The sequence below is a fragment of the Clavelina lepadiformis genome, chromosome 1, assembly GCF_947623445.1.
Source record: "Clavelina lepadiformis chromosome 1, kaClaLepa1.1, whole genome shotgun sequence".
Taxonomy (NCBI): domain Eukaryota; kingdom Metazoa; phylum Chordata; class Ascidiacea; order Aplousobranchia; family Clavelinidae; genus Clavelina; species Clavelina lepadiformis.
The window spans coordinates 23401314-23412785 of NC_135240.1; the positions used below are offsets into that span (position 1 = coordinate 23401314).

Genomic DNA, 11472 nt, shown 5'->3' on the forward strand with positions numbered 1-11472 from the left:
CATCACGTTCCGCTCGAGTAATTCAGCTGGTGATTTGAAAATTTTCCACTCGTCGTCAAACGTGTTGTGAAGAGGCCGCTTTTTTTTTTCTATGCTGCCACCACAGCGTGTACAATACGGAGTGCGCATGGGCAACCAGCAGACACGTTTTTTTCGCCTGGAGGCTGGATCTCGCTTTTTTGTCTCTCTCCCAGTCGCGCGCGTGCTGCTAGGCGAACGGAGGCGCATAAACGTGTTGTTATTGTTTGAATTGATTGATCGGCGCCTCTTAGGATTTTCTTTCTTGAAAGCAAACTGAAGACGGCATATTGCCTTAGATCGATCTTTTCTGGAATAATACCTGAAAAACAAAAGATGTAGGCCACAAAGCATAGGTCTGGAGATCGCACCAATATGAAATGTTTGTAGATTTCGACTCATGTTGTGAAAAACGTTACAATTGCCAATGAGCCTCATACACTCCTATGCGACGACTTTGGCAAACAGGAAGTCGTGCTGCTGAAAAGGTGTTCTGTTTAAGTAGTATGATATACATCAGCCAAAATACTTAAAAACGATTTGACTATAAGCCTTACTTCCATTAGTGTATCAGGCCAGGTTTGTTTAACCCAGGCGTTTTGGTCAGTAGTGGTGTAGTCTAGAGTCTAGAAGACTACTTTTTGTTACTTAGGCTGACGGTGTTCAAGTATTAACAGTTCACAGTATTGTAGCTTCATCAGCAGTTCTTTGGTTTCTTCGCGTGCAAAGACTTACATTATTTCATTCGGCTGATAAATTGTTGTACAGTACTGATGTTTTTACTAATTTAGCCTCATTTTTAGTCTAATAGGTCACAGTCAGTTACGTGATTGATATTGTTATATAGCCTAACTGATAGCCCATACTGCACCTGCATAGGCTTGACGTTTTAAGTGCTTTTCATCGTGGAGCGCAGAACTGTCGTTTCAAGGTTTCTCCAACGTTTGCGCGAAGAAAAACTACGTGTAAGTATGGATACAAACAACGATACCCCGCTAGGTTTTTGGGGCACTGAAAGCGAGGAAGTCATTGCCCGTCAGTACCCGATACACAAAGCATGTCGCGACGGGAATGCAGTTGCTCTATCCCGGCTGGTCGCAGTTGCTACACCCGATCAAATGGTAGTTGAAGATCAGTTTTACGGTTGGACGCCTTTACACTGGGCAGCTTATTTCGGAAAGGTATGACTTAAAATAAGCAATTTGTGCAGTAAAATAGCATATAACCTAAATTTGAAGTTGTTATATTTTCAGTGCATACTTTAAATCCGAAAAACGTTAATGTTTGTTGTCATCAGACTAATACAGCATTTAAATTGACTAGAAAGGATGATTACGCTTTATCGGGGCGTTTCTTTCCGGTGGTCTCTTAGATTGTGGGGTACCGCTGGCGGTAATCGACACGTCGAGCTTAATCGCCATTGTGAAAGTTAATTGCCATGTGCGCACTACGTTGTCTTAATACTAATAGTTTAGTCGTATCCCAGCCGGTTGTATATTCTGTTGTCCATCTGTTCCCTTTGGTTTTTCCTTTACGCACCGCCCTAAAGACATGTACAAATCAAAAGCAATACGCGTGCCAGATTTTATGGCATACAAGCTTCACGGCCGAGTTGTCTGAAACCGTCCAATGCTAATGCATTTTATGCTCCAGTTTAAGTACCAATGACCAACCGTATCTAATGTGTTGAATGAAAAATTTCGACTGATGTGTATTCCATCGGAGTCGCTGTGTTCGAATTTTACACAACCATCATTCGCCGCGAGTTTGACAAGCTGTTTATTTCATTTTTACCCCACAGTATTAAACTGAGGTCGGGTGCCTATCAAACGTTCAGTGGGATAAAGTGCTTTCGGTTTCCCGAGCTAAGGTCGAACAGGGACACTGCCATCTTTAAATCAATTAACTCTTATTAACAATTATATTGGCCGAAAGTGCACGTCGATGGTTTATGACGCGCACATTGAATTTTGCTATTCTTTTCCTTTATTTACGTACCCTTTTTATAGCAATAGGCGTGCCCGGGTTTAATAGCTAGTATGAATACTGGTAGATTTTGGAGATATTAAATGTAGCACCTTTTATAGGCGTCAAAACAGTCGAAATCCCATAACGTAGAAGAAATTGTTGTTTCGGATTTTCTCGCTCTACGTTGCGTGTTCTCTGCTAGACTAACCGAGGTTAAAGTGATAATAACCCGATGACAGCATTTCTCGATCTCGCGATAACATTTGGCTCTCTCCCACCGTTATACACAAACACGTCGTTGCTGGCGGCCAGAACACTTTCTTCTGTTCTCGTGGTTTCGCCTTCCTACCTTTCTTCCTACTCAAATATGCAAACCTTACGTGACGAACCGTAAATCACACCATAGTAAAATTTATTACTCATGCCAGAATGCCGTTTGGAGAGCCTGCAATTCGGGTTCTATTTTCTTGGATTTCTTACCTCGTTTGTCCAAGTTCCTCTCAGGCAAGCAGGATTCTTCCTTCTCGTGTGGTCGAAGTTGCTACTATCGCTGCTCGAAACTACTCGCATCAATTTCTTGGGTCACCGTTTACTTCCACGACTTTCATCTCCGCCTTTTTGTTGCCCCTCGCAAAACGCATTCGTTTATTATTATCGGTCATTTAACGATGATAGTTTATTTAGTTGTCTCGGCTTCCCCATCTCCTTGACTTTTGCTAGAAAATGTTTTCCCGTGTGAATTTTTGTTTAACTCTCACGCGGAATGCGGGAATATTCTAAAGACAACAGTGTGCTTTTGAACATGTTTCAGAGAACGCTCAACTACGTAACTGTAACCGATTTAATAAAAATAAACGGTCCACTTATAAAAACCTGTGTTTGTCAAGTGCTTGACTACAGTATTTGACCCCTTTTTTACCTTATTTTATATCAAAAAAATTTTGCAACCTTTTAATTAATATACATACTTAAATCAAATATCTTACGGTAAATGCCTACGAGGAGTTAAGCTTCTTACGCGTATCTATAGATTGATTGTTTAAACGGCCTCTTAATGACCGGAGTTAACGTGAACATCAGAACCAGTCGATTTCAGCAAACGCCAGCACACATCTCAGCGTTCGGCGGTCATCCAAACTGCCTGTGCGAGCTGGTCAAATCAGGGGCAGACATCCACGCAAGGGTAGGTTTTGGTTTACCAGTTTTAATCGCATTCGTTATGTAGTGAAGTGAATACCGAGTTTATTGTGAAAACACGTTACCGCGTATATAAATGTGTGATCTGGTAAACCATATGATTGTGATTGTGAAGTCACTTTTCTTTTTGAAACAGGATTATCTCGGTGAGATACCGCTGCACAAAGCCTCACGTGTAGGCAACATCGAATGCATAAGAACCCTGATCGGGAACGGTACCATGGCCAAGTGAGTTCACATTCATACTTCGCTTGCTTTGGTTTTCATAAACTGCTTTTGAACTTGGATTACTTGCTCGCCATCTTAAAACGCTTGTTTGATACGGGCGCATTGGGCAGTATGCCGTATACTTTCAAGTTGAGTTTGGTTAGCAACAGTACCCCCTGTAACGACATACGTAACGCAGCAAGATTTATTACGCAGTAGTTGGACGAGCAATAAAATCGTTTGGTGAAATGTTGCATACCAACCTGCTGTTATGTGCGTTTCGTACAGGTTACGAAGGTAACTTGATACCAAGGGACAAAATATTCAAATGCTTAGCATATAGCTCCCAGATAATAGAACGATGTATCTTTCTACTGAATGTATGTAACATGACGTGAATAACTACAGAGAAAATGAACTGGTACCAGGCAGAATTGTCAAATCTGAATTTAGTTGTCGCCTTGCTAAGATTGGGCGGTTGTCACAGGGTTATCGACGTTTCATACGTTATTGACGGTGTTAATTGAGCTTGCGACGTAGGATTAAAGTTAATGTGTATTAACACTGGCTATTATCAGTACCGGCGGTCCAAACGTGAAGGCAGTATACACTGCATTTTTAGTGTATTGCGCCACCCCTATAACCTGTAAACACATCCGTTATTTACGAAACTTTGTTTCTCATATAGCTTCTAATGGCTGTTTGTAGTTTTGTTTGCTTTACGTTACTTTCAATTGATGTAAGAGGAAGCACAGTGGTAGTATTTAATCCATTTATTTATTTATGTGGTGTATACTCCGCCAGTAAACTATGAAAGCAGAAACGAAACCAATGTAACAAAATCATGTTTTATGGCACGACCGTGTTTATCATAACAACACTGCTAAAATTAAATTTCTTAATAGCACGACATGAGACGCTTATTGAGTATCAGCTTGTTGTTGCTGCTGCTGCTGATAGTCTGTTGTTAATCATTCCACGTAACCCGAAGTGTAGCATAAACGGTGGACCCCAGCCATTAGCTTATGCAAATCACAAAAGAAATCACATAGTTTAACTTTACTATTAGTTAACATAGACAATATTCATAGATACTGCATGTTAACGGGTTGTGCGTTTTGTCATTTGTTTATCACTGAGGCTCATCTTAATCCGTATAATCGCCACACATATAAGGCGAGCGGGGCTGATTTAAATTTCCGGTGCCGTCATTATTCATACTCTGCGTTTCTGAATAGTGCTTTCAGATTATAGCTAACCTACTCGTATCAACCATAACATACGACTGTACAAAATTGTCTTTTCATGCGCCATCTGCTCTCTTGCAATCTTGCGAGCGTTAAACCTATTTTCATGTCCCATTAGTTGTTCTCATGCGGACATTTTTCTAAAGGGAACGCTGGGAAATGCGATGTATAGGGACATATCATCGATCAGTGCTTGCCGTGTACATTAATATTTAAAGCCGCTCATTTTTCAACTCTTTGAAATTTGGTTCTACTCGATTTTACAACAGAGTAGAACCAACACGTCGCTCGTGCAAAAACTCCGCAATAAGCAACAACCAATGGTGCCGGTTTCCTTCGCTTGGCGAAGCGTAGGAAAGTTCAATAAAGCAACCTGTCACTTTACCGAGCTACATAAATTGCAGGCGCAAACGCCGACTGCATCCTTTTGCGTATTTGATTTTGCCAACGCGTTATCGTCATCTTTTTTTAAGTATTGATATTAATATGTTGACGTACGTCTGAAACGTTGTTAACACACCTTGACCGTTAAACGATATCTTTCGTTTGTTCAGTTAATTTTAACGCGGTATCTCTTTTATCACAATTCGAACTACTCTTCAACCTTCAGGCCCGCCATGTATGAATGTGAAACATTGTCGAAACATATGTTTTGTAACGAATTCTTAATGTATACATTCCTAATGTACTTGTTAACTTTTTAGTTCCGCGCCATAGATTCACACAAAGCTTTTGATAGGTTCTCTCAAAAATGGCGGGAAGCACATTGAGTGGCCCGAATCGATTTTTTGAGTGGAATTAATATTTATCTTTGCCAGGTAGCGCTTCAGGGCTCGAAATGCGTGCCTGGCCGCCACAATGATTTGTCCCAACGTTGTTGCTTTTGAAAATTCGAAACGACTGTTTGTCGTTATCATTTGTTTTTATTTCGGCTCATAGTAATTTTTGCGTCCTAGCAACATTCGTGATGATTATTTCCAACGGCATCTCCGCGAGTGTTTATAGATAGAAGATTACCAGGAAAGCAGTTTTCGTTTTTTTAGCCTAAGTTAATTTCAGTTCTGAAACTTAATACACCCCGTAACGTTTTCAATACAAATGCGTGTATGCAAATGCAAACTATACTAAGCTTTATGCTTGCTTGTTCGAACGCTGTATTCTCGTGCTTCAATACAGATCATGATGTACAGTAATTACTGGGCCAGTAGTGAATATAAATAGTGTTTGCTGTTTCGTTATTAACAATTGCTCATACGTCAAGGCAAATTTTACAATGTGTCATCAAAATATATCGCACGATTTAATGGTTGCTGATTTTCCCGAACCTTTATTACGACGTAGGACCGGTGTTTTGCCATAATGCTTCAGCACGGAAATTATTCTGTTGTAGGTTTGAAGTAAATTTGGGATATCTTAAACGTCAGGAAGAAAAACGTAGTCGTCTTGCTGGCGCAGTATACAAATGTGTTTTTTCCTGCTCGTGAAATTTGATATTCCGTGCAATCGCGCGAGTTTTTAACTGTTTTTGACATTCATTTTCAAAAAATACTGTTGAAGTTCAGTCAGAGAATTATAATTAATACGGGAATGAGCTGTCTCTTCGGACTAGCTTTTTTGGAAACGAGGTTACCACAATCAAAACCCAACCACTCGATTAACTAACTTGTTGTTTTGGAAAGGCGTAATTAATTAACCTAAGAAAATAATTATTTTGAGTTTACGCCACAGTTCTAAGCACAAACGTGAAGTCAAGTAGCAAACAGAGGTTTTAAAAAACAGTGTGTCGACTATGGTAGACAAATAACGCTTAATTTGTTTATTTCCTCGTTGGTTCATTTGTCTGGAAAGTTACGAATTTTGCGGAAACTTACTCGCGTATTTGCGTCACTAATGTCTCGTTTTCATGTTATTGTCGATTGTGGACAGGAGGTAATGGGAAAATTTAACCACCAAAACCAACCCTTTTTTCTCCTAAGATTTGAGTGCGTGACGTATGCCAGCGAACTTCACTCCCACAGCGTTGGAAATGAAATAAGGCGCTCAGGCTCAGTAGCCGTACCAGTGACGGTGTATGGAAGCTGACAAGTCATAAAACACCCGTACCAGTATTTAAGTCATGTGACGGTATTGGCATCAACTCGATATTTACGATGATTTACGACCCAAAGATTCCGACCAAAGCTTTGCCTTTAAAACCGCACAGGTCACGTTAAGCCGTATTTTTATCTCTACGATCTGGCCCAAGATAGCTTCCTTGTGCGTAAGCGTATGGTTGTGCGTGAAGGATTATTACTCACTCCACCTTCTGTTAATGTGAAAAGGTTTCTCCCGGCGCATGCGTTTACAATTCTGAAAACGATGCAGTATTTGCAGTATTGCGCGGCTGCCGTATTGTGAATGCTTGCAAATGATTTGCTTTTGGTATCACAGTTACGTTATGTAACTGCACCATCATAAAAAGTATAAATATACGCAATGTAATATTCAATTTACATCAAGAACATGCTGTCGTGTGTCTATTTATGTTGAATTTTTACGGTTCGATACTTTTTGTAATAAGCAACGGCTCTAAATTGTTGTTTTAAACTTCAAACCATTTTCAATGTTTTGTGCTATTCTTGGAAAAGTACATGTGTGGAAAAAATTAATTAAACTTGTGGGTCACAGTATCTGTTCTCTCAAGTTGTGACTGTCACTGACATAACGCTCAATATTAAAATTTTTATTAGTTGCTATTTATCCACTTCTATTGCCTCCCTTATGAAGTATAGAGATATATGCTGCCGCAACTCAAATGTATTTTCAGCATTTGCAATAACAATGGATACACCGCTGGCGACCTCTCGCGAAAGCAAAATTTCAAAGCATGCGTCGCCTTGCTTGAGCAAGCGTGTAGTCACCTACCCTCACCTTGTCAATCCGACCAACACACGAACGGTTTTCATCATATGTCGAATGGTAAGCTTTACAATCGCGATGAGTAATGTCGTTACTCTATTTACTCATAGATTCTAAATTAATTTTCGTATATTTATTAAACATTAAAATATTGAATTAACATTAAAAACATAATTAAATACTTTATTTAAAAAAAGCTGGATCATGGCATCACAAGTTGCTTTTCAGGATCATCTGGTTCTCATCTTGCCAATGGCAATGGCAATGGGCACACAAATGGATGGGCCACAACGAACGGAATAAACGGGACCTCGAACAGAAAGAGAAGTTATAACGATGAAAGTATACCATTGTTTAAGCGGCCGCGTGTGGCAGGTGTGTGCATCCATTAGATTTTTTAATGCCTTAAAGTTTTTCTTGTAGAAAGTTTTACTAATTGCTTCGGCACTCTTTTAACCGTGATTTCACATGTTAACACAATTGTGCGCTAATGATTTTGCTATTCGATTTTTTGTATTTTTGACTGTATCAATATACCCGTGAAGAATTTATTTGTTGTGTTGGTTCACATGATTTTAAAATTCCACGAATAAATTTGTTGGAAATATTATTTTGTACAGATTACCATTCTTTTGTGAATTAACTATTTTTGTTTGTAACCAGCTAAGACCATTTCATGTTGCTCTGTATGTTATTGCTTGTGCAATCATTCTATGTGTTGCTGACAAATTACTCTGTTTGGGTAATATTTGGTTTGTTCATTGCTGCGCTATTTATTCATGAAATCCACGCTTGTTGCGATTGTATTGCAATTTTTTATATGCTTTGCCTGGCACAGTAATTGAACAGATACCTTACTCCGGATGGAAAAGAATGATGCATAAATGTAAGCTGTAATAGCTTGATTTCTGCAAGCTTTAATTCAGACATTTTTTTAATGTGTGCAAATGGATGTTTGAATACACTGTAATGGTTGTCAATTTTCTCATTTGTATATCTTTGAGTTAATGTTGTGTAATAATTTACCCACGTTTGTGTTCTGTCTTCAGTTAAACTGTTACAAATTTACGAGCTTTCTCCATCGCTTTTTGTCATGTTTATGCAGAATCGATGCTTTCAAATCACAACTGCAGCCATGAACTGTTTATCGAAAAGACTTTCACTAATCATGTCAGTTTCAATCAAAATAATAACTCATCCTGCCAAGAAAATGAAGACAAAATGGAATATGCAATGCCAGGAAATCATCTCAAAGAAACAGTAATCCATGACAATTGCGCTTCTCAACTCAGTACTGCCACATCTCATCCTAGGATAAACGTTGTCTATTCAAATGGATATTATTAGCATATATTAATAGGTAACTTCTCGGTTTTTCAATCCTTTGTTTTCTACTGGTATATGCAGACTATCCATTGCAATTGATTTCCATAAATAAAGTTTTCATGAAACGTTGATTAGAATTTAGGTACATAAGTAAGCCAGAGGAAATATGTAATAATGGGCGGAGGTTTTGTCTCCAACCTGCGCAATCACGTTATGCCATGCATGAAAATTACAAGCACTTTTCAATGCTTCTTGATATTATATGCTCAATTGCTCATCCTTGAGATAAAGGAAGTGCTTTCGATATCTTTAAAACATTTATTCTTGTGTAGAAGCAGATGATGTGATGTCAGAAGCAAATATCTTTGATGCTGATACTTCCACTGATGAAGATAACTGTGTGGCCATGGACGATTGTGACGCTAATGAAACACTTAAGCGAAACCCACACATTGACGTCATTCCTCCAACACCAGCAAATAGTCAAGACCAAAATGAAATAGACTCTTTGATTTCTGCTGAAAAGTATGTCCGAGATCTTCAGGGAGTTCCTCAGTATGAAGATGAAGTTTACTACAATGGAAATTTTTTAGGATATTCACAATCACCTGCCTGTGTGCAAAGTCACTTAGGGTGTCATTATTCCTAAAAATATTGTTCTTGAGTAATTTGTTTTTCTTTGAAAAGTTCTGTTTTTGCTGCAGTAGAAATGCTTTTTGAACTTGTAGAATCCATGTATGTTTTTTTCGCAATAGTTGTTTTGCAAGCTGTTTTACCATATATACAGCTGCTGAATTGTTTTTTCAACTTTACAAACATGTCTGGCTTTTCTTTACAAGCAGGAGATGCACAAGTTCCAGTAAAAATTCACCCAAACGGGTTTTTGCAAGAAACGTTTAATGACACCGCTTCAAACCATGAAGAAATGGACAGCATGGACAATGCAGAACCAGAACCTCAACCAGTTAGCATTGATAAATTGACAAACTGTGCAAACGGAAGCTTTTATTCACAGTACCTACTTGAGAGACAAATACAAATGTATCATGGTCTTTGACATCTTTGATTCAAATTGAGTATTCACTCATTAGACCAATTACATTGAAGACATTCTTTGGACATTTGCGTCGCGTTATTGTTTCATACCATCTTTCGTTGTATTTGTTTGTGGTGTTTTGTGTGGATGTGCACAATTTCGTAAGATGTCAGTTTTAAGTAATAAGCCATGCTCTTTCACCACAGATGAATACCAAAGAATTTCCGCGTACGAAGCCGAAAGCAAATTAATAGAAAAAAGCTCTTGCGTTGGCGGCATTAAAATGACATCTGGACGTTCACGTATAAATGAAACAGTCAAAGAAGATTTGATGGACTGCAGTAGCAGTGACAATAATTTCGCTTTCAACGGAAGGGCCCATGATGTTTACGTCCGTGCTCCAAGTCCAGGAATGGACATGAAACTGCATCTTGAAGACGATCTTCAGCTTTGGGGACATCTACATGGCTATGGCGACACTGCGGAATGCATTGATGAAGATGACTTTGCAACAAACTTAAAGCAGAAAAACTTTAATGGAAATAATGAATTTTGTCAATCTCTTAGAGGCATCCATAACATGGGTTGGCAATAATTTTTGGGTTGGCTGGCTTTGAAAAGTATAGTGAATTGTTTTCTGTTAGGTATATTTTCACTGTTTAACATCTCGTAAAATCCACTGAAATCATAGCACATTGTAAAAACTGTGCTGCTCTCTTGCTTTTGTTAACTATTCCGAAAAGCTGACCCTGTGATTAAAAGTTGCTGCTAACTCAAACCGGAGTGTTAATATGTTCTCATGAACCAGCAAGCCTTTTAATGCTGAAGCTGCAGTCTTGTAGACATGTGTGGTATTGAGAATTTAATTTCCAATATTTTCATCACTTTTAGATCGATTTTATTTGTTGGTTTAGGTTGTTTTCTTACAATTTGTTCATAATTGCCTGGTAATTCATTTGCACAAAGTTGCGTTTCTGTTTTACATTATTTACCATTTTAAAACCAATTCACATTTATGAGCAAAAGCTATTTCAAGTCACATATTCATCTCTGATCTGTTTGCTTGCATAAGATCTTCTGGAGGTAGTTGATGTTGTGGATTCAACTAAACGTGCAAAACTATTTTATCAAAATACTAAGTTCTTAGTAAACCACAAACACTGACTGTTGGAATTTTCTAATTTTATCGATGTCTTAATTATAGTGTAGCTGGCTACATTAAACTGTAAATATTTTTTCGCACTAAATGTAGCTTTGTGAAGATTTCAGCTCATCTCAGTTACTTTGTAAACATCTCTATTTTCATTTGCAGCTGTGAGATTAAACTTTCATATGTTTCGGTTTGGCTATAATGTGTTGTATTTTAACTGCCTTCCTATTAAAACTTCTGCAAATACCTGTGAAATGTCTGCTTGCAGCATCACTGCAATTGCGATTCCTCACCTGTGTTTTTGTATTTAAAATAATGCGTTTTTGGTTAAGTTTCCAATGTTTTCGTGTTCACTTGCAGGATTTACGCCTGTATGAAGTTTTGTTCTGTGGGTTTTTGTATTAAATCGCACCTGAATTTCGAGC

At 38.4% G+C, this 11472-nt stretch overlaps 1 protein-coding gene across 6 annotated transcripts; it reads left to right on the forward strand.

Annotated features, from left to right (window-relative positions):
* The first annotated feature begins 813 nt into the window (after window positions 1–813).
* Window positions 814–11470, forward strand: LOC143449647 (ankyrin repeat domain-containing protein 10-like). 6 transcript variants are annotated; one of them, XM_076950236.1, is made up of 7 exons: window positions 814–1199; window positions 3017–3169; window positions 3320–3411; window positions 7444–7595; window positions 7764–7910; window positions 8641–8895; window positions 9200–9337. In XM_076950236.1, exons 1-6 carry the CDS (start codon window positions 990–992, stop codon window positions 8880–8882), a joined length of 996 nt encoding a protein of 331 aa, XP_076806351.1. In that variant the 5' UTR covers window positions 814–989; the 3' UTR covers window positions 8883–8895; window positions 9200–9337. The 6 variants fall into 6 exon arrangements, with proteins under 6 accessions (XP_076806351.1, XP_076806286.1, XP_076806077.1 ...); XM_076950171.1 differs by having other exon boundaries at window positions 9194–9332; XM_076949962.1 differs by lacking the exons at window positions 8641–8895; window positions 9200–9337 and adding an exon at window positions 10104–11470.
* The last annotated feature ends 2 nt before the right edge of the window (window positions 11471–11472 follow it).